This window comes from Chiloscyllium punctatum, chromosome 5, assembly GCF_047496795.1.
Source record: "Chiloscyllium punctatum isolate Juve2018m chromosome 5, sChiPun1.3, whole genome shotgun sequence".
NCBI classification, from domain to species: domain Eukaryota; kingdom Metazoa; phylum Chordata; class Chondrichthyes; order Orectolobiformes; family Hemiscylliidae; genus Chiloscyllium; species Chiloscyllium punctatum.
In genome coordinates, this window is record NC_092743.1 from 49,512,380 (window position 1) to 49,540,329 (window position 27,950).

The 27,950-nt window shown below is 39.7% G+C and overlaps 1 protein-coding gene across 1 annotated transcript in view; it reads right to left on the reverse strand.

Annotated features, from left to right (window-relative positions):
- The window catches only part of necab1 (N-terminal EF-hand calcium binding protein 1), a 159,061-nt gene extending 143,519 nt beyond the window's left edge, over positions 1–15,542 (reverse strand). The window contains exons 1-2 of the mRNA XM_072570269.1: positions 14,861–15,542; positions 12,168–12,192 (exon numbers count right to left, since the gene is read on the reverse strand). Coding sequence (XP_072426370.1) covers positions 12,168–12,192; positions 14,861–14,959 — 124 coding nt within the window. The 5' untranslated portion in view covers positions 14,960–15,542. The remainder of the gene's footprint in view (positions 1–12,167; positions 12,193–14,860) is intronic.
- Between the last annotated feature and the right edge of the window lie 12,408 nt (positions 15,543–27,950).

Here is a 27,950-nt window from a genome sequence, read left to right on the forward strand (position 1 = left end):
TAATGCATGCCACTAAATTCATATTGTCATGAGAAGTTGCATCCTGGGAAGCAGAAATGAATAGGTACCTTCAATTAGAGAACAGTAGGGAATAAAGGATTCAGTTGCTCTTGTGAAACATAATGGCAAGAAAGTGGCAGTTGCAATCATGGGGCACCAGTGTGTTGAGAAGAATAGTAATTATGTGAATGGATTTATCTTGATAGGGAATGCTAAGTGCTCAAATGCAACTGCCATTTGAGAGAAATAGTTGTACAGTGAAGCACCTGAGTCTAAACAGCAGATGCTGCAAATTTACAGATTAATGGGGCATGGAAGAGCTGTTCCAGAAGGTTAAAAAGTGATATGACTATGTTGAAGAAGGTCCAATGTGAGCAACAGTGGCTGTTGTGTCTTGCTATTGCTAAGGCCATGTGGAGAGTAGGAAAAAATACAAGTTTCCTTTTCTCTTCTATTTTTTATAACTTCCCTTAGTCTTAAATGGCTGTGGATTTCCGGCAACTTTTCCAAACTGGGGAAGCAGGAAGATGCTTAATGTTATACTTTAGTGAAGTGATTACTGTCAGTGAGTAGGGCTCAGTGAAAATTTAAGAGTCTAGATATCCTTGACATATGATTGTAATGACATGGCATCTGGGGAAGAGTAACTTGATTTATAGAATTATAGATGTAGCATGCAAAAATGGGACCTATTCATTTTTATTGTGATCCAGCTGATGATATCCCGTAGGTCTACATATCCTGGCAAAGAGGTTATTTAATTTGATTCTTTGCCTCAGTGAATGATTCATACATCAACCTTTGTGGGAAATATTGTCACTAGGATTCCCATTTTTCCTGTCATTACGTTCTACCCTTAGTCATATTTCCAGAAGTATTGGCATTTTAAAATTAGAAGGATTCTTCCTCCTTTACAATGTTTGCCTTCCACATAGTTGTTCAAGCTTAAATATCAATGCAGCATGTAATCGTAATTACTTGACTAAGCAAGAAACAAAGACTGCAAAATGTTATTTAATTTAGGTCAAATCTGTGGCAATGATTTATGAACAATAATTGTCATTATTAACCATAATTTTCTTGTTACATTCTATAACAACATTTATAAACTTATGAATGTGTGAATAAAATGATCCAGAATTTATTAAACATTATTTTCAGGTAGCTGTATTCTGTTAAGTACCATTAGTATGGTTTCAATCAAAGGATCATGGATTGGATTTTATAAATACAAATTAGTTGCCTTCCCCAAACTCCCCCAGCACTTATATGAAGTATGAAGTGATGAGATAGCAATCCACTTTCATCACACTAATCTCCAATATTACAGAAAGTGAGTCAGTGTGGAATCTGCTCACTTGCCTGCAATTTTAATATAACCAATAGACAAGCCATTGCATTTGTTAAAGACTGGTCTACAGTACAATCTCGATTATCTGAACATCAGATATCCAAATTTTGGATTATCTGAACAAGATCTCAATGTCCTGATGCTTGGGTAAACTGTGTTATCCAAACATCTGATTATCCGAACATGTCCACTCTGTCTATGCAAAGTTTTGTTGCCCACTCCATTTCTCAGGTGTTGAATGGGGAAATGTTGGAGCATTATTTACACAAGTTAAGAAAGGCAGTGCGAAGATGGATGGAAAGGTCTGTCATGGTTGCTTTGAGGGTGCCATAACATTGAGATTGAGAGGATAAGTGGCTTTTAAATTGGTAGCTGTAATCAACTTCCAGTTCATGACACCATCTCTCTCTCTTTCCTCACATCCAGGCCTAGATACCCAATGGGTTGCAGAGTCCCCTTTCACAAAATGACTTGCCTACCTTTCTGCCAGACATCTGATATTTGAGTTATCCTGCCAAGACAACAGTGCCTGCAACAAGGAGACCACTAACCTTCTATTCCACCTCCCTCACAGAGGTAAAAACTGTAAAATCTAGCTGCAGTTTTGAATACTATTTTCCAGACCTGAGACTTGTGATTCACTGATTCTGGTAATATCATTCATTGATCAGGGATCCTTCGCAGATGAGGTTGACTCTCTTCCACTCCCAGAGTGAATCCGTACATACTGTACAGACCAATGTGACTTCCACAGTCTCTGTTACGCTTGAGGCAGAAGGTGGTCATGGGAAGGGGTGGGTGGGCATTGGTGGGCAGTGCGCTCCTTTCGCTACTCTCACCTGGCTTCCACTTTTTCTCAACGGCAAGAAACAAGGTGCTCAACGTCTTCCTGGATGTACCTCTTCCACTTTGGCCAGTCTTGGGCCAATGATTTCCAGGTCTCTGTGGCAATGCCACACTTTGCCAGTGAGGCCTTGAAGGTATCACTGAAGCACTTCCTCTGTCCATCTGGGGCTTGCCTGCTGTTTCAAAGTTGAGAGTAGAGCACCTGCTTGGGGAGTCTCATGTCGGTCATGCAGACGACATGTCCAGCCCATCGTTGCCAGTCAAAATGTCTCGATGCTGGGGAATTTGGCCTGGTCAAGGATGCTGGTGTTGGTGCTTATTTCTTCCCAGCAGATTCACAGGATCTTGCACAGGCAGCATTCGTGGTACTGTTCCAGAGCCTTGAGATGTCTGCTATGGACAGTCCATGTCTCAGAGCCATATAGGAGGGCAGGAACCATCATAGCTCTGTAAACCAATATATTCTGGATTTGCCCAACATACTTATTCAGAGTGAGTTCTCAAGTGGGATTAGGCCTCCTGCCAGAGATAGAGCAAGTGGTTTTAGACTACACATTGTCACTCCTATTTCAAATTGATTTATTTTTGTCCACAACAAGAACATCAGATCCAGGAAATGATTGTGAAACAGTAATATAGCAGGAAATCTACTCCTCTGTGAAAAGTGTGCTGAGAGTTGTCCTGAATGGCACCTTCCACACTCATGAACTGTATGGACTGTGTGGAAAGGGAAGGTAGCTAGGATGCACTGGCCTATCTTCTGAGAACTGGACACAGAGAAAGTCAAATTTTGCTGGCTTTACATAATCTGTAAAAGCATTTTCCCAGAAAAATATGACAGAATGCATACCACAACGAGCTTCCTGTCAACTGATGATACATTATATTTGACCACAAAGTACATTGATGGCCTTATAATTCTTTCCTAGCTTCATGACCATATCCATAGTACTGCATGCTAAATATTCTAGCTGAAAATTAATGTTTAAAGTGTTGCTGTAATTGTATTTATGAAAATATGCTGCCAAAAATAGTACTTAGATAAAATAATAATGCACACAGCGCTTATTCACTTACATGTTCTGAGATGTAGGATTGTCACTTGAGGATGACCGGACGTACACCTTGCAATATTATTTTGTGATTTCAGTGTATATTGGTGAATAAAAAGGTGAACCAGAAGTAACTGTTTTAAATCTCTTTTGCAATGCATCCAAAGGTTGAATTTTCCCATATTCAGGCTGAATGTCAATTTTGGGGAGCTTCACAGACAGTTTTCCTCCAAGAGCCCTCACAACTTTTCTCATGCAATCTCCATCTCTCACATTATTAATTATGCATCCTGCCTCCGTAGCACCACGCTTATACTATTGCGCACTCAGCAGCAGCAGAAGTACTAATTCATGCTGGGACTTGGAGGCATTCATGATGCAGATGCCATATTTAATCTTATCTGTACAACATTTCAAACACTGTGAGTCAGGAAGTGCACTTAGTGTGCTACTGTGTAATTCCAAATATATGCTGAGAAAGACAAGTTGCTGTACTTCTTAACAGACAGGGACCTGGAGATCCTAAGAGAAAGTGTGATGGACAGGAGGGCCATCAACTTTTCCCCAGGACAAGGTGAGGAGATAGCAGCACCAATGCTTCCAGTCAGGTTTAAAGTAGTCACCTGAGTCACAATGTGATGTCCACAGTGTGGAACAATGTGCACCAATGACACAGGCAGATTAATGACCTTCTGTGCTGTGCAAGTTCTGTATAATTCTGTGACAGCACTCACTTTGCACTGAGATTCAAAGTCTACTACTCTCACTATTGTATGCAGCATCTTCTCTCAATGGCTCACTCTCTCATCCCCCAATTAAGTATCCCTTCTTGCAAGGTTTGTGAAGGTTTATGGCTCAGGTTGAGGTTTAGGGTGTAGGTTTCCTCGCTGAGCTGTAGGTTTGATATCCAGACGTTTCATTACCTGGCTAGGTAACATCATCAGTGGCGACCTCCAAGTGTAGCGAAGCTGTTGTCTCCTGCTTTCTATTTATATGTTTGTCCTGGATGGGGTTCCTGGGGTTTGTGGTGATGTCATTTCCTGTTCGTTTTCTGGGGGGTTGATAGATGGTATCTATATCTATGTATTTGTTTATGGCATTGTGGTTGGAGTGCCAGGCCTCGAGGAATTCTCTGGCATGTCTTTGCTTAGCCTGTCCCAGGATAGATATGTTGTCCCAGTTGAAATGGTGTTTTTTTTCATCTGTGTGTAGGGCTACAAGGGAGAGAGGGTCGTGTCTTTTTGTGGCTAGCTGGTGTTTGTGTATCCTGGTGTCTAACTTTCTTCCTGTTTGTCCTAAGTAGTGTTTGTAGCAGTCCTTGCATGGAATTGTGTAGTTGATGATGGTTTTGTCCATGGGTTGTACTGGTTCTTTTATGTTTGTTAGTTTTTGTTTGAGAGTTTTGGTGAGTTTGTGTGCTACTAGGATTCCGAGGGGTCTTAGTAGTCTGGCTGTCATTTCTTAAACTTATTTGATGTATGGTAAGGTGGTTAGGGTTTCTGGCTATGTTTGGTCTGCTTGTCGTGGTTTGTTCTTGAGGAATCTGTGGACTGTAGTTTTTGAGTATCCGTTCTTCTTGAATACAAACCACCTATACAACGTATTCAAGATGAACAGATACTCAAAAAATACAGTCCGCAGATTTCACAAGAACAAACCACGACAAGCAGACCAAACACAGCCAGAAACCCTAACCACTTTACCATACATCAAATAAGTTTCAGACATGACAGCCAGATGACTAAGACCCCTCGGAATCCTAGTAGCACACAAACTCACTAACACTCTCAAACAAAAACTAACAAACTTAAAAGACCCAGTACAACCCATGGACAAAACCAACGTCATCTACAACATTCCATGCAAGGACTGCCACAAACACTATGTAGGACAAACAGGAAGAAAGTTAGACACTAGGATACACGAACACTAGCTAGCCTCAAAAAGACATGACCCTCGTAGCCCTACACACGGAAGGAAAAAACCATCATTTCGACTGGGACAACACATCTATCCTGGGACAGGCTAAGCAAAGACATGCCAGAGAATTCCTAGAGGCCTGGAACTCCAACCACACATCATAAACAATCACATAGATCTAGATGCCGTCTATCAACCCCTCAGAAAATGAACAGGAAATGACATCACCACAAACCCCAGGAAAGCCATCCAGGACAAACATATAAATAGAAAGGAGGAGACAACAGCTTCGCTTCACTTGGAGGTCGCCACTGATGATGTTACCTAGTCAGGTGACGAAACGTCTGGATATCAAACCTACAGCTCAGCGAGCAAACCTACACCCTAAGTATCCCTTCCTTCTCACCCACTCAGAATGCCTCGGCACTTTTCCTGATTAAGGATGGACAAGATCCTGACTGATCTACCTGCAGATCTCCAACTGGCTTAGTGGTAATCCCCTAACTGGTTGGACTCAGCTTTCAAGACTGACTGAGTCCAACATCTTGACGTGACCTTGGACAATTCTCTTGAGTGACTGGTAGCACTGCTTGATTCTCCCTTGAGGGGATTAAGGATGACTCCCATTAGATTTTCAGCTATGGTAATTTGCTTGGAGTACATGCAGTGATTGCTGGGTAAGCTACTGGCAAATGCTATAAGTGTGGCACAGATATAGAATGGTGCCATATAGTGATATGACTGATCAGTCCTGGCAAACATGGAAGTCCATGAGCACCAGTTGCAAGCAGCCTTCATCCACAGATATCAGCATCTGAGATTTGCTAACTCCTTAGGATCTTCATGGTAGTTCTTCAATCTACTCACGGGATATTTAGAAAATGCTGATACATTGCACATTTATTCAACTAAATAGCCATGTCAGAAAGTGGATGGGGGCTAGTTCTCATTTCAAGAGAGGGTTGCTGTCAATCAGGGTCCTGGCACCATTACTCACAGGCACAGTCCACACGGATAGTTGAGCGATTTGGTCAGGGCCATTCGTCCACTTGATCATTGTCAGGGGATATGTCTGGCTTCAGTGCAGGGAATGCGAATCTGCCAGTCTTGCAGTGCCATCACAAGCAGACAGGCAAATCACGTATCATCAGTTAGGGAGCTGCAAAGACATTGTTCAGGTATCTGTCTCGGGGCTGCTCATCAAGGCCGGTCAGAGGGCTGGAGCAAGTACATTCCAAGGGGGTCCATGCATTGAGGAGTGTGCAAATGGGGCTGTAGGGACTAGAGAAGGATCAATGCAAAATCAGATGAGACTATCAAGGTTCATTGAGGGGGACAAAGCAGAGGCATTTGTTGAGATGGGAACATGGGGACAAGGTAATTAGGGGATCCTCAAGGCATAAGAGAGGTTTCTGGATCAGCATCTAAGGGCTGTGGGAGTAGGGTATTGGCAATGAATGCCACTGGAACCTTCATGGGGCACCATGGTTATCCAGATGGGAATCAGGAAGGTGTAATGTCAGGACTGCAGAGGCAAGGAGGAAAATAAGAGGTAAAGTTCAATGTGGTTGATCTCCATATAAAGGATGGTGGGAATGATTTGTTGGGGCAGGGCAAAGTAAAGAAGACAGGAAGGGTATGGGATGCTTGACTAGTAGTTCTGATGGTATCCATCGCAAGCTGTATTCTCTGTCTTCACCTGCTGTTCTCTAGATGCAAAATACAACTGGAAAACTGATTGGGACAACTCCATAGTGGTCAGAACCAGTGTCAATTTGATGGCGAAAGCATGGGATTCATATCGGCTGGATGCTGGGACATTAAAGGAACAAATACATGAAGTGTGCATTTGCAAACTACAGCAACATTTGACTTGCAGTAATTCTTTTGCCCATTTTCAATGCATGCAGAGTGAACATGCTTAAGGTTTAAATGCTTTAAAAGGAAATCTGTGCATCAGTGTCTGCAAGATGAACATTGTCCTCTCAAAGATGGAGGTTGAAAATAGGTCAATGCTGACCAAAAACATCTCATCAGTTGTGAAACCAGTAAGGCTGCTGTGGGAGCAGAGGACTATCACTTCATTATGTGTAAATATTACACGGAACTTTACTGAATTAGAAGTTTCAAAGTTGATATGAGTCTGAGTTAGGAAGGGGGTTGAAGTGTAGCCTTTTTAATATTTGATTTGATTTGATTTATTATTGTCACATACTTAGGTACAATGAAAAGTTTCATTTTGCATGCAATACTGGCAAATTATATCATATAAAGATCATTTGGGAAATAGATCAGACCAAAGAATACGATTTTACGGCTTCAGAGAAGGTGCACGAAGAGTAAGATCAATATTAAATGTAAAACTTGAGAGGTCCATTCAGAAGTCTAACAACACCAGGGAAGAAGCTGTTCTTGAATCCGTTGGCACTTGTATATAAGCTCTTGTCTCTTCTGCTTGAAAGAAGAAGTTGGAAGAGATTATAACCGGGGTAGGGGGATCTTTGATTATGCTGGCTACCTTCCTGAGGCAGTGAGAAGTGTAGATGGAGTCAATGTATAGAAGGCTGGCTTGTGTGATGAACTGCACTGTGTTCACAACTCTCTGTAACATAATATATACTAATGTAATATAATATCAGCCATTGCTGGTGACGGCAAGGAATGCAGCTTGCAGTGGACACTGTCAGCACTGGTGGCCAGGTACCTTCATCAGGTTAGTGCACATGCTGCAACCAGGGCCATGGTATAGCACGCATTAGGGCGAGTTAAGATGTGCTTCCACAGCTTCATCTGGGAGGGGTAAGCCCTCCAGTATAGACAGAGTGTGCCACATCATCGTGGTATGCTGTGCTGTGCATCATTGAAGAAAGGACGAAGGGGATGTGCTGGGCTCTGACGAAGTGGGTGAATGAGCAGTTTTTGAGGAGGAGGATAAGGACATTGCAGAGGTGGAGGCTGTGCTACACTGAACAATACAAACCAGACAGGACCTGATTGACACCAGGTTCCAGTGGTTGACAGCTGGGTACAGCAGACCATCATGGAATGTCAAGCAGTCATTGGTCATGATGCCAGCATTTGTTTTGCATTATGGGGGTGTCTCTGTTCATTTTGTTTGGATTTGCTTTTGCAGGTATAAATAAAAGCTCACTTTGGGAATGTTCCAATTGCCTGCTTGTATGTGATGTTCCTTTACTGGACAATGACAACCTGTGGGTGTTCAATGGACACTTGGGACACAATATTGGTGACTTAGAGAAGGTGCTTAAATGGAATTTTACTTGTGGTTAAACACCAGAGAATGGGTTGTGTGGGTGATGGAGTGTCCTGCTATGTACTTTGCGATGTAAGCAGCATTGCTTTATGCTCGCAACACCATTGCATTGCTAGTGAGGGCCAATGCCAGTGCTTATCTGGCTGCACAGCAACCCTTCAAAGATGGTGCAGGCACAAGGGATTTCAGTCTTTCAGAGGACAATGGTGAACAATGAGTTTTTTTGGGAAAAGTCGGGGAAAGGTTGTAAGATGGATCTGGAATCAGGTGAATGTGACACCACGGGGAGGAGCAGATAGTTAATGAGGCAAATGTAGTAAAATACAGCAAGAGAGCACATTAGGCCTTGTGGCAAAAAAAAACTCCAAAAAGCTTGGTGCAACTAACTGTTAGTTAAATAAACATAAAGATTCAGCCAACTGTGTTATGTTGCCTCATGACACTAAAAATGCTGCATCTAGTTTTGTTCAGACATAATCATGTTCTGTCAAGTGTTAAGACACAATCATGTTGCTTTGGTACATTAGCAAGTTGCATCATGTTGTGTTGAGACCATGTTGTCAAGGTTATTGAGCTGGATTATTCCTGAAACAACTAAACTGCTATTTAAATCAGAGAATACTCTTTTATTATTTAACGTGGATAGAAAATAGAAATTAAAAGCGAGGCACAATGGTCAGAAAGTTCAATGGTAACTTCACTAACAAGAAAGAAGCAATTTATCAAAGAGCTAAATGAAAGCAGCAAGTGGTATTGTTTAAAATAAGTGATTCACCGTAAGTACCGCAAGCTGTGTCAACCTTTCAATGTGAAACGGGAAAGGTTCCAGTGGATTGGAAAACTGCAGATTGTAACACTGCTATTCAAGAAAGATGGAAAAGATGGTTCAGTTAGCCAAACATCCATCACTGAGTGACTATTGGAATCCATTATTATGGAAGTAATAGAAAAGATTTAGAAAATGATAATACAATCAGACAGAGTCAACATGATTACTTGGGAAGGAACAATATTTAACAAATTTATTAAAGTTCTTTGAGCATGTATTAAGCAAGGTGGATAAAGAGAATATGTTACAAATAGTTACAGATAATATTTGGATTTCCAAACCAATATCGATAAACTGCGACATAAAAACTACTCCACAAGTTAAGAGCTTGTGATGTTGGAGTGATAAATGAGCATGAATTGATGATTAGCCAACAGGAATTAACTAACAGAGTAAGGACAAATGAGTAATTTTCAACTTAATAGACTGTAACTGGTTGGAATTCCACAGAGTAGATTTCTGCAGCCTCCATCACTTACATTTTATTTTAATGACTTGGATGAAGGTACTGACTGACTGTTGAAAGGTAAAATAGATGGTAAAAACAATAGGAAGGACTAAAAGATAATTACAAAGTACACAACAACAGGTCAAGATGTGAACACGTAATGATATGGTTGGATAACATGATCCCATACAATAGAGTCATAGAGATGTGCAGCACGGATAGTTTGAACATGATTGAATGATATAATCATGTGTACCTAACTTGGTGTGTGAACTATACAAATATGATTAGGTGAAGATGGGGTGAGTAAATAAGTAACTGTGATGGAAGCTTGTTATCTATCTAAACTGTGTAATTTTCTTCCATGCCTGCATGAATAAACATTTTAACAAAGAAACCTGAGTTTTGTCCAGTTGAAGAAGACATAAAGGGTTATTCTCACCCTTTCACTGTATAGTAACTGTTGTATATTCACTGATTTGTTGTATGTTTGATATCAGATTTACCACAGAACAGATAGTTGACAGAAATTATATTAGTTTTAAGTCTATAGCAAGTTTATTTACATTGCTTTAAAATATTTCAACAATCATAACATGATCACAAATCTGGCTTCTCAGGTATTTCTCAAAGCTCTATTTACTTTAGCCCTCAGAATCTTAACCTAGGCATAATTAATATAGCACAGTGAATACTGATCAGACAACATACGTTTACAGTGAAACACAGATCAATTAAACCATTGAATACCACAGGAATAAAATTCACTAATGATGCAATAATAGACAGGAAAGCAAACGTTGGGAATGATAGAAAAGTCTGTAAAGAGATCTGGATGGGTTAAGTGAGTAGACAAAACTTTTGGAAGATGGAGTATAGTATGGGTAATTGTCAAGTTTCCAATATGACAAGAAAATTGAAAAGCAGAATATTATTTAAATGAAGAAACAGTAGAAAACTGCAGTCCAGTGGATTGAGGAACATTTTTGAACTTCCAAATCATTTGGACCTATCTAGAATTAGGTAATTTCAGAAAATTGTATTCAGTATGTAAAGCAAAGTATATTAAGGTGAGATTGATAGTTTTTTTAGTTTCTAAGGAATTTGACAGATATTGAGATCAGATCAAGGATCGGCCATTATCTTATTAATTGTCAAAATAGGGTCAAAGTACATAAGTTCCATTCTTGCTCCTATTTCTTATGCTTTCATTTTGTATATGGACCACATATCTCCTAATGTACAAGTGCATCTAGTTTTACACTACTTAAAAACTATGTGGATTTATCTTTTTTGTCCCAAAAAGATTATTCACACTTACATGTGTAGATATCCATCTACTCCAGTTTTGCGAGCTCAATTAATCTAACAATGGCTTTTTAATAGTTTACGGTTCCTCAAATGCTTCCTACAACAAAACCCACTTTTGTGTTTTCAGCAAACCTGGACATGGGATGGTCTACTGCTCTATGATATAAATAGTTGAGGCCTCAGATCCTTGTGGGAACCATGGTCACCTCCATCAGGTCAAAGTACATACCAGTTATCTCCAGTTTCTGTCTCCTAACACCTGACCAGGCCAATAACCTGCTTTCAATTTTATGAGCTGTAATGTTAGCTAACCATCTATTCTGTAGAGGAGTACCTTTGTCACAATGGCCTAAATCTTAACATCTCTGATCTGGTTGCTATTTAATATATGTATTTAAATGGAGTGGACACTTTGTCATCCCAATCTGACCAAGTATGATTTTAAACTGCAGACAACAATATTGTCTATTTTAGCCTTTGGACACTTACTGGTGATGTTAACTTGAAGCCTGAACAGGAAAACAAGAAGGTTTCCTTCATTAGGCTAAAATAGTCAGGGAGAGTAGCCTGGTCCAGAAGAGGTCCAGGAAAGCATATGTAATTGATTTTTGTCAGTCTCTTTGAGTGCCAGGAAGGACAGGGGTTCTACTTTGAATCCCACAAGGAATCATCTGGCATTTCTTTCCCCATGCTTATCTCCAATTGCCACTTGGAAACAGCTTGGTGAAAGCTTTTATAATTGGGTTGGAAGTATTATGGTTAACATTTCCCAATTTTCATAAAGCTTCATATTTTCTCTACTTCTCTTATTGCTGTTCTTTGAGATGCACTCACCAAACCTTTTTGCTATCTTGAAAAGCAGGTCTCCATGCCTCCAGCCATCACCCTCCCTCCCCTCTCCCATCTCATTCTTTAAACATTTGTGCTGTAATGGAATAAAGAACAACTCAGCACTGGTGTTAATAAGATTTTATGGTGTAACATTGCAGAAACCAAGAAGTCAAATTGAAACAAATTCTTATCTAGAGTCCAACCTGTGGGATGTTAGAACATTTGTTACCTTTTGTGGAGCTTTATGTTTTTGTGCAAATAATGGGGAACGATCAAAATCTATTTCAAAGTGTAATTAGTCTTACCATTTTTGTCTGCTCGCCGTAAAATCTGAAATAAATCAGAGATTAATAAAAGTTGCATTAGTTTCACACCCAGAAGAAACAGCCTTGGTGAAGTAACACAATATTCAGAAGCTGTCAGCCTTGGTTTGTTTTCTTGCCAATATTCATGAGATGAGACTCATAATGTTATTCATAGTTCTTGCAAGTGAGTCATCTGTTTCAAACAACTTATCTAATATGGGTAATATCTGAATGTTTTAGCTTATGACAGGTTAAAATTTTTAAAAGATGTACTGAGATATAATTGAATGAAGAAATGAGATGTTTTAAGTACTTTTAGTTATTCTGTTCAACATTTTAACATAATTTAATCTACTTAGAATTAGATTGCTCACTGTAATCTTTGGCAGACAAATAGTCAGCTGAGAAGTTATAAGAATGCCTTATTTGGCTTTTAATAAAACAACTGTTTTTTTTTCCTAATAAACTCAAAAACACTACTGCAAATGAATTAATGTTCAAAATTATAAACAAAAATTTAGAAAGCAGAGTGCTGGTAGATCTGATATAAAATAAATACTGGGTGTTTTGTAGCCACACATGGGAGTTATGTGCTCTTTTAGAAAATTGTAGTTAATTTATGTTTTGATAACAATACCTCAACTTGTATTTAAATAACAATTACTGTCATTGGTACTTTACTTGTGTAGCTTAAACTAATTTAATACTCCCCTTATTCTATATCTTTAACCATTTTATATACTCTGAGTCCTCTTCTATATATAAACAGAAAGGCTGAAGAGGCTTAAATTCATGATGGACCTGAAACAGGGGAAAATTTGCTCACATGGTCTGGTGTCATGTCAAGTGGACTTGGAGACCATGTCTCCATGCTTGACCAGCATGAAATAGTCAAAATGTCTCGACTACTCACAACAATGGGAAATTTTCCTAAAAGGAGGCTGAAAATGGAATGTCATAGGTGCCAATTAAAGGCAAACCCTCTTAACGAGGTAGGTGGTGGCACTGGTGGAGATTGGTACAACTATAGCATTTCAAAGGCTCAGGATAGGTATATGAATTGTAAGGGTTTAGTGAGATAGGAACTAGGTCAGATCGGAATGTCTGGTTGGCATGGGTGCGTTGGACCAAACAGTCTGTTTCCATGCTGTGTGAGTTCTGTGAGTTCAAGGAACACCAATTGAGCAATCAGTTGAATCCTGTTGAAATGACAGGCAGAAGGAAAACCTGCTTTCCAGATATGGTTTTGGAGATGGTGGAGGAGGTCAGCTGGAGGTGGGATCTCACTTTTTCACTCAGTTAGCTATGTAGAAACAATGGGCAATAAATCAATAGCAGAAGAACCTGGCTGCAACGCTGAAACAACTTCAGTAACCTGACGATGGCTACTGTGTAAACATGGCTTTTGATTGTCAATACAATGACTGCCTATTTAAAGCTAAGATCCGCAAATTTGGTGCCTTTTTCACTAGATTGACCAAATTACCTCTCTACTTAATCAGGCTTATTTTAATATTGAAACCGTGCTCCCGTCAAGTGGAATTTTAGGACTAAGTGTAGCGATGGCACGTTGTAAATGGTTGTTTCACGCTAGAAAATGTGGCGGAAAGATATGGTCCCGATACGCCATGGCTGTTGCCTCTTCCTAACTGAGAGCATTAAGCTGAGGCTCAACGCTTCTCTCCAAGTTTCTCCAGCCTCTGGAGGCGTCTCTTGTACCTTGGCTACCGGATCAAATGGTGCACTCGACAATAACACTGTGTGGAGTGTCACTAAAACAAGCTTCACTAATGATCTTATTAACTTGGTGTCTGTCAGAGTACGGTTTTCGTGGTTCATGTTAAACTTGCCTCTTTTAGTTTTACCTTCAGAATATCAATTAGAAAGAAACTTATCGTAATTATGTAGCAGCGTTGAAACAATTCCGAAACTATTGTTTTAATGTGAATGTACTTTTAATTCTATTCCAAATGCTTGTTTTATTTGTGTGTTGGGGGGGGGGGGGGGCGGAGGTTGGAGTATTTTACTTGCTCACATTTCGATCTAGGGAACAGAGATGAGGACCACACAAGATTCCATCTAATCGGGTTGAATCCTTCCATCCTAAATCGGGGCACTATGCAAAACTATCGCATTAAAGATTTGCAACCATCTTTCTCACATCGTACAGGTCATTTCAGTTGAAATCATTTTCCTCCAAGTGTATTTCTTTAATAAAGCAGGACTGTAGCTTTAATGTCGCTGATTTTGTTTTTGAAAATGCAGTTAAACGCTCAAAAAATACACTGATATGGCATCTACACAGATCCAAGTGCAAGCAAAGAAGCAAAACAAATCAAAGACCCTTCCAATTATTCACCATTCTCAGCAATAGAAAACGACACCACCATATAACTGAAGTATCCCTTTATCATTTCACTGACTCCAAAGATTCTATCCCAGAGCATTCATTATTAAGAGACCTAACATGTTTGAAAATCTGCTTCTTTCCCTAAAACGTGATTCACGTTTTCCTTCTCGCTTCTCCACATGCTCGCGCGTCTATTAGGAGTTGTTAAATCGCATAACACGTCTCTGTTCCTCCTAGTCTTGTGAAATAAAGTACGGCTCGCTTCGGCTGTACTAGTTGGCATTTCAATTCGGGTGAGTTAGGAACAACCGTTATATTGTACGGAATCTTATTTGCTACTCACATCGCGGAAGATCGACATGCCTTTCTTCAGCTGGAGAGGCGAATTGTTTTCACAATTAGATGCTTCTGAAGAAGAAGGAAGTGTTTCCGGAGAAGCCATGGTCTAGTACGTTTGCTTTTAAAAGAAAACAAACTCAGTGGTGTTTCAGTCCGATTGAGCTTGAATGAAATATGAAGAGCAGCGTGTGTTGTGAGAAGCTCGCCGTCTCTGCTGTTGTTGCTTTTCCTGCCGCTGGCCACTGCAGATCCTGACCGGAACGATTCTCTCACTCAGACACTCACTCAGAAGTCGCTCACAAGCATCACCTCGGGCACAAAACGAGAGCACTGATTTGACTGGCTCCTCGCTAACTCTGCTTAAAAATCCACCGTACAGCTGGCTGGACACGTTATTATCACAGCATGGATCTCACGCCTCTCTATCTCTTTGATTGTATTTCTCTCCATCCTTCTTAGCTCTGTATCCCTCCTCCTGCGTGTCTCTACATCTCCTCCAAGTCCCAGTTTTCTCTCCTTACTCTAATTTCTCCTTTTCTAATTTGTGCCCCTTTTCCGATTTTTAAAATCAGTTTTCTTTATCTTTTCTGTGGTTTTCTTTCTCTCCCTTTATTGTTTTCTGTCGCTTAAGATGAGTTTTGACTATAGATAATCCTGTAAAACGAGCGATTTGTCCATGATGCCCAATCTACCTCAGTTTTATTCAATGTAAATGGCAACGCGAAGAGAGGGATAATCAATATTCCGCATTCCACACGACCCAACATCAAAATTATCCCCTTCCTCCTTTCTGGTTTACTCATATTTCTTTTTGAATTGCTTTTTTGAGTTGTTGTCTGACTTGTTCTTTCTATCATTCTGTTTCTCTGTCGTGTTTTCTTTAACAATTGTAATCTGCACAAATAAATTCGATACTGCCAATCTGTTATTTCTAACTAATAATATCTAGTGGCTTGTAATAAATATAACTGTCGGATATAATATCTAACTTCGTCTGAGGTATCATAAGCTAGTCTATGTCATTACCCAGCGAGCTGAACAGTCTCTCGGCAATGCTACAAATTGTATGAATAGAGTCGTGCTTTGGCTTTCAAAGATATATCAGATCAAAGCTACGATGCATAACGGGAAAAGCAAAATTCAAAGTGTGATGTTCGAACAAAAGGTTATTGACCTAAATCTCTCCTGACAGATGGTACTTGGCCCCATGGGTTTCTGGTCTTTTCTGTTTTGATCTTCTATTTTAAAAAATAGCAATTATATTTGTGATTTTTGATCAGGTGTGTACAAACTTACTTCAGATATGTGTAAGTAAGCCATGTGAATTTGACACGATTGCAAGTCATTATGGTCATAATGATATCACATTCAGGAGTTCTGTGGTTCTGTGATGTAACTAAATCTTTTGGTAAGAATAGTGGCCAAATTTGATTTATATAAAATACAAGCCAAAACAATAAAATTCTTTATAAATGTATCAAATGAAACCAGCCCAGCTCTTTCTATGGGATATTTGCTGACTCAAAATCTTACATCCTCAATTTGAGGTAACATTTTTTCAATCATTAAAAAAGTTTTATTTAAGATTTCTATTTCCTTCACAGCACAGTTGTATCCTAGTGATTGAATTAAATAGGCAAAGATAGTTTGATGACAGATTAGACATTCCTATGATGAGGAAAGAAGAGTATCAAAAGCCTTTTGAATGCCTAAACACTTTAGTCTGGATTTTCCAATGATCAAATAGATCATGGTTTCTGCAGCATCAATGGACCTTACACTGGGGACCTTAAAGAATCCTCATTGTAGAAACTCCAATAGATTTGTCCAGGAAATTGAAGATTCAGCTGGGTAATTCTTACAAGCCTTCCAAATAATCTAAATTAGAAAATTCAGAGGTTTCCAATGACTATTAAATATGCAATGTAACTCTTGACTTTTCAACTGACCCCTAACTTACCTCACACAACTCCAATACACTTCTCCTAGACCTCTTGCACTCTTCCAAACCCTGATCCAACACTCTCCCAGGACCCACCATCACTCATCCCACCCTCTAGCCAACTTACCTAACATTCCCATCTATGCCCAGGTCCAAACACCTCCCTCCGTCCTACTCATTTGGGACATGACCACCACCCACACCCCATCTCCAGCTCTGGATGCAACAACCCACCACCACAGGAGCCAACATCCACTGTCCCACCACTGGTTCCAACACCTCCTACATCAATTCTGGATCCAACTACAGTTCCCCTAGCACCAACATATCCCCAGACCCCAGGCATCCAACCCCTACCCATTGGACACATTATCTACATGCAAACCTTTGAAAGTGGCATGCTATGTCCCAGCACCCTATAATTTGCAAACATCCCTATATCCACCTGGTATCTTAACTACCTGGCACCAGATTATCCTGGCTCACTACCCCGCCCCTCCTGACACTTCTCCGACATTGCACCCTATCGTCTACCCACATTCCTTACCTTTCATCTATCCAGCTGGCACAATACCCTTAATGCACCTTAACCTCACAAAGCTTACAAACTTAATTTTTTGTGAGAGTTGTTAAACCGACTATCAATGTCTGATGCTGGACCTTTAAATTGCAGAATATGACAACTGATTACTGTGAAAAAGTATTGTGTCTTTCCCCACTCGCTGTAAGCTGCAGGAATCTGTTAGTACTATATGGATGTACTAGTCTGTATTTCAGAAGAAACCCTGGTCATAATCTCCTGTCAGAAGTATAAAACTCTTTCTTAAAGTCAAAAAAGAAAGAGTGAAGTAGCAATTTGCATGAGATTTCAATTCTTTAGAAAATCTGGCCAGGCTATGTCATTTAAAAGTACAATTCATTCAAAATCAGTGATATTGGTGTAAACGACCACAGATCTTCAAGTACAACACCGATTGCACAATTGAGTTCTCTCTTTTTATGTACTAGCTTAGAAAAAGCTTGTGAGATTCTCATGGTGCCCAGATAACTGATCATGCCTCTTGATCAAATGAATCCTCATTGTGACTTTCATTAATTATGTCCATCTGCCGGCCTTCCAAGGTAAGGTTACAGCAATTTGTTCGGGTGCACAGACTCTGAAAAGCACCTTTTCAAAGACAGTACTTGACTAGGTAGTGGGCCAATGTACAACAATACAATTGGTAAAAGCTGCTGCTGAGATTTTTAAGGTCATCTTCAGTTACTTACTGTGAGGACCGGTCACTCTGATTAAGATTGATTATTTTTAACTTATTCATACAACTTGGAATAAATCTGAATTAGTATTTTGCAGGAACTTATTACATATGTAATATTAATTTTCCATAAAAGTTTCAATCAAACATATCTGTAATTAAAATCAACACTCCAATGTCATTATTGATTATAAAGCCAGCAAGAATGAAAAGTGAGAAGATGGATTAATCTGTTATTTCACATAAAGATAAAATTTAAATAGGGAGGGGTGTATTTAGTTGAATACAAAATGTGGTTCTTTCAATTTTGTTTTCATGGAAAGTTTCCATAGTCATATATGAGTCCTCGCCTTCTCAAAGAGCAGTACAATCCTTATTATTGTTTAGTTATTTTGTTGACAGTGGAAAATATTTGTAATTTAAAATAGCATTGTTGTTTGGGTACTTTAGGGAGTGAAGAATACGACATGGCTGATACTTGATCATGGAGATGTAACCGGGTAAAAACAATAACTGCAGATGCTGGAAATCAGATTCTGGATTAGTGGTGCTGGAAGAGCACAGCAGTTCAGGCAGCATCCAAGGAGCTTCAAAATCGACGTTTCGGGCAAAAGCCCTTCATCAGGAATAAAGGCAGTGAGATGTGTAACCGCCTAGTTATTACTTTTGATAATATCAGTCGACAAACACTTGACATGTTTGTATGATATTCCTTCATATAACATTTCATTTGAAATGTTAACTTCTTACATCTGTGATACAGAAAGTGACATGCAAATAAGCTAAGTGATTAACACATAAAATACCATGAGAAGCTTCTTTTTTAAAATAGCTCTCTGTTACACAATGGTGCCCTCTTCAGGGTTAAATAAAGAATATGATAATATTGGCAGACTCATAGAATGAAGCAGATATTTTAAAAATAGTTCAATCCAATCTTAATTCTCACAAACATTAGTATTCTAATAACTTCATCACTAGCATTAAGCATGTCAGGAAGTAGCATTCAGAGATTAAAACTTAGAAATTCTACTTTTGAATTTAATGCCTGACTCTTCATACTGTCTAGGAAGAACCTCTTTCCTAGTTCTATCACATCGTCATGACCTATATAAACAATGACCACCAGATTCTCCACTTTCTACTGCAAGCTCATGTCTCCTTCTGAGCAGATATCCCAAACCATGGCATTTGGCAGGTAAACCAGCTGTCTGCACTCTGTTCTTTGCTGCTTAGAATGGTGTCTCACTGTATTATCACATACTACTACCCTTGGTGGCCATCTTATAACACTATAGTCAATTCAGCTTACAGGACCTTGCATCACTTTGCAGCACTCATTCAATCAGGCTGAGAGATCCTCAAGCCTATTGGGACAATTGCAGATACTGACATTCCTGCACTCCTATCCTCTGAGTTGCCTTACTTGTCTCACTCACAATTACATGCTCCTGTCCCTGACAGTTAGGGGCAGCATGGTAGTTCAGTGGTTAGCACTGCTGTCTCACAGCACCAGGGACTTGGGTTTGGTTCCACCCATAGATGACGGTGTAGAGTTTGCACCTTTTCCTCATGTCTGCGTGGGTTTCCTCCAGGTGCTTCAGTTTCCTCCCACAGACCAAAGATCTGCAGATTGGGTGGATTGGCCATGCTAAATTGCCCTGTAGTGTCCAGGGATGTGTAGATTACATGGGGTTAACCATGGTAAATGCAGGGTTACAGGATAAGGTAGTGTGATGGTTCTGGGTGGGTCAGTCTTCGGAGGATATGTGTAGTCTCAACAGCTTTAATGGCGTCACCTATCCTAATTGGCATGACTGCTTTCTGGTACAAAGACTCCAGGTAATCTACCTCTCCATGATGTGTTGCAGTATCTGTAGATTAATTTCCAACTCATAAAGGGTGGTAAAGAAGGCATTTGGCATGTTTGCCTTCATTGCTAACGCCTTTGAGTACAGGAGTTGAGACATCATGCTGCGATTGTACTGAATGTTAGTGAGGCCACTTCTGGGTACTATCTACAGTTCTAGTCACTCTACTATAGGAAGGATATTATTATATTGGAGAGGTGCAGAAAAGATTTACAATGATGTTCCTGGGACTGGGGAGTTTGAGTTATAAGGAGAGGCTAGATTGGCTGGGACTTTTCTCACAGGCGCATAGGGTGTTTAGGGATGACCTTATAGCTAATCATAAAATCATGACAGGCACAGATAAGGTGACTAGCAAAGGTATTTTACCAATGGAAGGGGGTGGGGTGGTGGTTCAAAATGAGAGGGCTTATTTTTAAGGTGAGAGGAGAAAGATTTAAAAGGGATCTGAGGGGCAACCTTTTTACACATAGAATAGTTTGAATGTAGAATGAACTGCCAGAAGAAGTTAAAGCTGCAGGCACAGTTACAATATTTAAAAGATATTTGGACAGGTACATGAATAGGAAAGGTTTTGAGGGATATGGACCAAACACAGGCAAATGGGACTAGTTTAGTTTGGGAAACTTGGTCGGTATGGATGAGTTGGACTGAAGGGTCGGTTTCTATGCTGTATGACTCTATGACCTACTGCAAATGTGTTTGCCATGGAACACAATGATGTCCATATGCTGCAGCCTTGATACATCACCTGATCAACATCCTGAATGAATTCTAATTAATTAATTATATCATTAGCTTACTTATGTTGACTTCAGAGATCTTACTAACATTATCACCAACTTGCATACTATATTAAAATTTAAGAGGAGAGAAGACCTTAACTATTTACCATACAGCTAGTACCAGTCTGATCTCTGGCAGGGTGGCTGGCCTGCAATGCAGAATGATGCCAACAGCATGGGTTTAATTCCTGCACCTGATGAGGTTACTGTGAAGGTCACCTTCTCAACCTCGCCGCTAGCTACAGATGTAATGAACCTCAGGTTAAACTTCCATCAGTCATTTTTCTTTAATGAGAGTGTGTGAATAAGCAGCAAGACATCGCTTGGCCAGTGGTGAAGGCCATCACCTGTGAGATACTTCATGTATGCCCAGACTCTGTATGCCACTGCACATTGCCCTAAGTGGCTGTGGGGGTCCAGAGACTGTCACACATCTCCTGCTGGAAGGTGCTTTTGTAAAAGAAGCAAAATACCAGAAACAATAATGGCAAAAGCAGCCCTGTTGACCCTGCAAGACCCTTCTTACTAAGATCTGAGGGCTAGTGCCAATATTAGGAGACCTGTCTCACGGACTCGTCAAATAACAGCATGATACAGTCATATTCACAAAATTATACCTTACTGACAATGTCTCAGACACCAGCATCACCATTCCTGGATAAGATCTATCCCACCAGCAGGACAGACCCTCAAGAGGTGGCAGCATAGTGGCATACAATCAGGAGTTGCCAAAGGAGTCCTCAATGTTGACTTTGGAACCCATGAAGTCTCAGGTTAAGAATGAACAAGGAAACCTCCTGTTGATTACCACATACCATTGTCCCTTGGCTGAAATGTTTTCCACTTGATTGGATGGGTACAGCTGTAATACACTCAAGAAGCTTGATCCTTCCAGGATAAAGGAGCCATCTCAATTTGCATCACACCCACAACATTCACTCTATTCACCACCGATGCTCAGTAGTGGCAGTGAGTACTATTCACAGGCTGCACTGCAGAAATCCACCAACGATCCTTTAACTGCACCTTTCAAACCCATGATCACTTCCATCTAGAAGGTAAAGGCAGTAGATACATGGGTCCACCACCACCTTCAAATTCCCTTCCAAGCATTCACCATCCTGACCTGGAAATATCTTGCTGTTCCTTCACTAGAATTCACTCCCTAGGGCATTGTTGATCTATCTACAGCACAGGGACTGCAGAAATTCAAGAAGGCAATTCAGCATTGGCTTCTCAAGGGCAACTATGGATTGGCAATAAATCCTGGGCAGTCAGCAATACTAAGGTCCCATGAGTGAATAAATAAAAATAAAAATGATTATAACTGAAGGTCAGAAGCTAGGAATTCTGTAAAGTGTTATTCATTTCCTGACATCCTAAAGCCTGTCAACTATCTAAAATACAGAAATCTGAAGTGTGATGAAATATCCTCAACTTGCCTGATTATGTAGCATTAACAGCAATGGACAACCTCAACACCATCCAGGAGAAGCTTGCTTTCCACCACCTTATATATTCACTTCCTCTATCACTGATGCACAGCATTGTGCTCAACCTGTAAAATGCACTATAGCAACTCACCAAGTCTCCTTTAATAACAGAATGGATGATCTATTCATTCATTCCTGATGAAGGGCTTTTGCCCGAAACGTTGATTTTCCTGCTCCTTGGATGCTGCCTGACCTGCTGCGCTTTTCCAGCACCACTCTAATCTTGACTCTGATCTCCAGCATCTGCAGTCCTCATTTTCATCTATTAGTTCATGCCTAGTCAATGAATTAAAAAAAACAGCTGTTGTGCAACTACAAGCTGCAGTTTATGCAGCGTATGCAATATTGGTAGATGGGCAAATTAGTTCAAAAATAATTATTTTTGTCACGTAGAGGCATGGATTAATCAAGACCAGTCAGTTTGAATTTGTTAAGGACTGTGGTTCTGATGGATCAACTCCCAGTAAATTTTTTGAGGAAGTCATTGGAGAGTCAATGAAAATGACATCATTGATATAATGTACAGACATGTCAGCGAAGCTTTTAAAATGTTCCACATGATGCACTGTTGAGAACATTACAAGCTTATGGGATCTGAGGGAAAGTGCCATATTTCCCTTAAAAAAATCTATATTTGGCTTAGTGACACAAAGCAACACATAAAGCCTGACACATGTTTTTGTACTTGGAATGATATTTTCAGAAGCTTTCCACAGGATTCTGGATCCATTGTAGTTTGTGGTTCATATCACTAAATTAGACTTACATATATGGTCATAAGTTTTGTTTACACTTCAAGGCTAAGGTGACCAATATTCATAATTTGGACTGGATGCTCCAGATGATTGTGGTTTGGCTGACTTCCTTTCATTGCACTTGTTTTCAAACCAGATACATCAATTCAGGTCAGTCTTCTCCCTTGAAGTCGATGTCAAAGCTCTGAAGTGAAGCATTCAAACTGTCCTTGTAGAATTTCCTTTGATCCTACATGACAACGCACTCCATACTCAAATTCTCAATAGACGATTCACTTTGACAAATAACTGTCAGGTATTCTGCTTGCAAGACCAGCCCAATTCAGATGTGATTATCTCCATATGGTGCAGATCCTTGGCAGCTGACTTGGGTAAACACCTCAATGTCTGGTGTTTTGTCATGCCATCTGATCTTCAGAAACTGTTGAAGAGAGCTCAAGTGAAAATGGAAAATGGAGCATCTTGATATTACATCAGTGTGCAATCCAAGTTTCATATGCATGGAAGAGAATGGATAAGACTATTAGAGTACAGAGCAGTGATTCCCAACCTTTTCATTATCAAAGCACACTTCAACGAGATATTAATTCTACAGCACACATATTTTCTTTTCAACTGAATGCTCTTAAACATTGCAATTACTTGCTTTTGCTATGGTTATGACCTTACCAGAGAGAACTGCAACATAATGCATAAAGCAAGCTAAAAAAGGATCAAATGCATAAATGTTTCAAATTCACCAGGGAAAAAAAACATTGTTTTCAATTGTGAGCACAGATACATTTTCAAAATCTGCTTTATTGAACTATTCCTTGGCCCTAAAACTATGTCACACACTCCACTCAGTTCAGATTTCTGAATCTAGCAGATGACATTTTATATTTGCGACAATATTTTTAAAAATCAAATTTTTATTAAAATAATTGAACAGAATAATAAAATAAATGCAATGGATCAGAGCAAAACGTGAGGTAGGTGATTTGCAATTTGCTGGGAAACCTGAACCTGCTGTTGCCCCCTCAAAGACTCTTGATTCAGGGAGGAATTGATGAGAGGGCCACCTGCAAATCTCGCTCCGCTAACAATCTTTTTGATTTTCCCCATCAGAGAGGCTGCACCATCAGTAAAAATATTCCAACACATGGTCCAGATAGTCATGATTCAGAGATGCCGGTGTTGGACTGGGGTGCACAAAGTTAAAAATCACACAACATCAGGTTATAGTCCAACAAGCTTAATTGGAAGTATTAGCTTTCGGAACGCTGGTCCTTCATCAGGTGGAAAACCATCTGATGAAGGAGCAGCGCTTCGAAAGCTAGTGCTTCCAATTAAACCTGTTGGACTATAACCTGGTGTTGTGTGATTTTTAACATGGTCCAGGTAACTTTGTTTTCCTTCAAGTATGTGTTACCCAAAATAGTTGTTCACCAGTTGCATGATTTGGCAGCTCCTTACAAAATAAAAAATTCTCCTGATTGGTTTTTCCATTAACAAACTGAAAATTGGCCAGCAGCTGGCAGTGTCTACTTACATTGAAGGATTGGTCACCTTGCAAAGCAAATTTTGATTAGTAGCTAACTTCTCTTGAAGCACCTCCTTGATATCAGCTAACATGTAATTAATTCGTTGTTAAACTGTATTATCAGAGACTGTAATTTTGTCATTCTCTTTAACTTCCAACATCACACAAACACTTTTTTTTACCTGAAGGCATGATTATGGTTTCAGCAATGGTATGGGGCTTCTTTGATTTTGCTATAAGCTCAGACATCAGCTAAGTATCATCTTGAGTTTTATCCAATATCTTCACACAGTCTATCAGATTGCTGGTCATTTGCATGTTTTGTTCTCGAAGTACTGATTGTCTTTGTTCACAAGAGATGGATGTTTTGTTGCAAATGGCATTTAACTTACTTGGTAACATTGTAGTATTTGAAAACATCTCTCTTTGCATGATACTTTCAGGTAAAGGGCAAGTGGTATTTCCTGTCCGCGAAAATCTAAACACTAGATTCACAACTCTCTGAGAGAAGAAATTCCTCCTTATCTCTGTCATAACTGGGTGACCTTTCATATTAGGAACATGCTGTTTGTTTCAAGACACTCATTGAGGGAGAAACAATCTCTCAGCACCTAAACTACCAATCATAGAATCCCTACAGTGTAGAAACAGGCCACTCAGTCCACACCAAACCTCTGAAGAGCATCCCACCCACTATCCTATCCTTGTAATCCTGCATTTCCCATGGTTAACCCACCTAGCCTGCACATCTCTGGACTCTATGGGCAATATAGCATTACTTAGTTTGCACATCTTTGAACTGTGGGAGGTAACTGGAGCACCCAGAGGAAATCTATACAGACAAAGGGAGAATGTGCAAACAGCACACAGACAATTGCCCAAGGCTAGAATCAAACTCGGGTCCCTAGTGCTATGAGACAGCAGTGCCACTCACTGAGCCACTGTGCTATACCCTAACGGCCTTTTATGTTTCAATAAGATCACCTCATCTTGAAAATGCCCTCATTATTCCACTCTCCATCTTCTAATGCTTAGCCAATCCTCTATCCATGACAATATACTACTTCCAGCGCTATCTCTTTAAATTAGTTTAAATCTCTCTCTATAACCCTAGTTGTTTGATTTGGCAGGATATTGGTCTCAGGATAGTTTAAGTGAAGCCTGTCCAATTGGAATAGCTCTCTTCTGCCCCAGTGGTGTGAATGTGCCATGAGCTGAAATTCACCCACACTGGTCTTTGAGTATCTAACTCTTTGACTTTATTTACACAATACCAGTTTGCTATGGATTCAGGTAGAAAGGGAGTCAAGCTGAAAGGATTGAACTTTAGCAGCTAAATTTTAAAAGTCTTCTTTCTAGTCCTAACAATTTCATTGATACCAACGATGCCAAGTGGATCCCCCTCATCCCATTCCAAGTTCTTTTCAAGCAACACAGACTTCAGGGCTCACGTGGTGGCTGCAGGGAACAGATGTATCTCTTAATTATACTGCCCCCACCCCCCACAACCACCCTCCCACAACTACATTCCTATTGCTTCCCTTCCCCGTCTCCAACGTGAATGGCTTTCTTTACCATGGTGTCATGGTCAGCTTGCTTATCTTCTCTTAATGCTCTACGCTCATCCACACAGATTGCAAGAGCTTCTTATTACTGGAATTTTCCAAAGACTGAGGCTCCTCGATACCTGCTTCATCTGCAGTCAAATCCCATTTTTTCTGATCACAGATCAAACTTGACCAGTACAATCTTCTTTCCTGATGTGGTGCAACACCTGCAGCTTGAACTCCAGCTCCTAAATTTGGATATGACAATCCTCAACCTGCACACTCTTACTGCAAACATGTTTGATGTGGATCAGCTTGTTGTCCAATAGCTTTCACATGCAGCAACATAATGCTGTCCTACCATAACTATTGCATTGACTTAATTTATAAATGAATTACTCTAGGTTTGTTCCTCTTTACACTTTACTGCAATTACATTTTTTATCAACAAAAATCACCAATATCCATCTTCTGCTCATGCAGTTATTTTTATAACAAAAGAGAAGGAAAACATTGGGACCAAAAGTGCTTACTTTTACTTTAAAGGCTAGAAATATTCACTAATCCTATTAAGCTTCTTGCCCTGCACTCACATCATGTTGTGGTTCACACTTTCAACCTATCACTTGCTTCACGGCAGTTCGGCTTCTTGATCCACACCTTTTATCCTCTCCTCATCTCTCATTCTGGAACATTTCCTTCTTACAGTAAACCTTAGTTGAAGCACCCCTGACCCTATGTGCACCAATGAGGCCAGAGCTGCTTCTTGACCCACTGTCTCCTTAGGGTATCAACTGATATGATGTATAGAGAGCCATTCAAATGAAAATCTAGTACAATTTAGGCTTTATTAGTACTCAAATTATTGAAAATATACCAGCATCCAATCAATTCTTAAAAACCTTGCATTTAAATCACTATTGTGCTTGTCGCTCATTACACTAAATCGCAAAACTCATGGCTTGGACTTAGATACTACCCATGTGAGGTGAATCGGCCAGGTTCATTCTGATGGTTTGTAATCTTCTTTGAGTCCTGATCTCTTGGTTTTCCTTCTGCAATGGCTATTACTGGGTTGTTGCAAATTACGCACCAGACATTCCTTCTTTTACATGTTTTCATTCAATCTTCTTGCCAAAGATCATCATGATTCTAAGATTATCCATCTAAGGGCCATGCAATAGGATGTATCAGCTACAATGTCAGTCTCATACCAGCCCTTAATTTAGCAACCTTTGCAACCACAAAGGATGAGCAATCGTGAGCATCAAGCTTCTGCTTAGTCAGCAGTCTAGTTCTAATTCTCCTTTTTACAGTAACCTGAACAGAAAGAAAATAAACTATGAGGTCAAAGATATAGACAATAAGAAATTCTTTAATTATATCAAAAGGAACAGAGTAGCCAAAGGGATCATAAGGCTTCCCAGACAATTAAGCTGCAGAAATAATAACAATATTGAACCAGAGGAGTCAAATAAATATTTTGTATTAGATTTCTTTTTACAGGACATGCAAGGTAAAGGGAAAGTTACCTTATTCCAACAATGCTAAAACAAGGGGCAAAGGTAGGGAGGAAAAAAATTAAACAACTATCATTTGACAATAAGTACTGGGAAATTAATCGAGCTTAAAATTGTAAGTACCCTGTCCTTGTTGGGTGACATACTAAGATATTAATGTAAGTAGCTACATAGACAATAGATGCACTGTTGGAGTCTTTGAAGAATTATTAGATTCTGGAGAAGTGTTAGAGGATCAGAAAATTGCCAATGTGACACCCTTATTCAAAAATAGAAAGAGATAAAACTCAGTTTGCTTGACATCCATCTATAGGAAAATGTTATTCTGTTGAAAGGATACAATAGCAGAACATTTAGAAACACATAATAAAATCAAGAAGACTCAGAATAGCTTTGTGAAGGG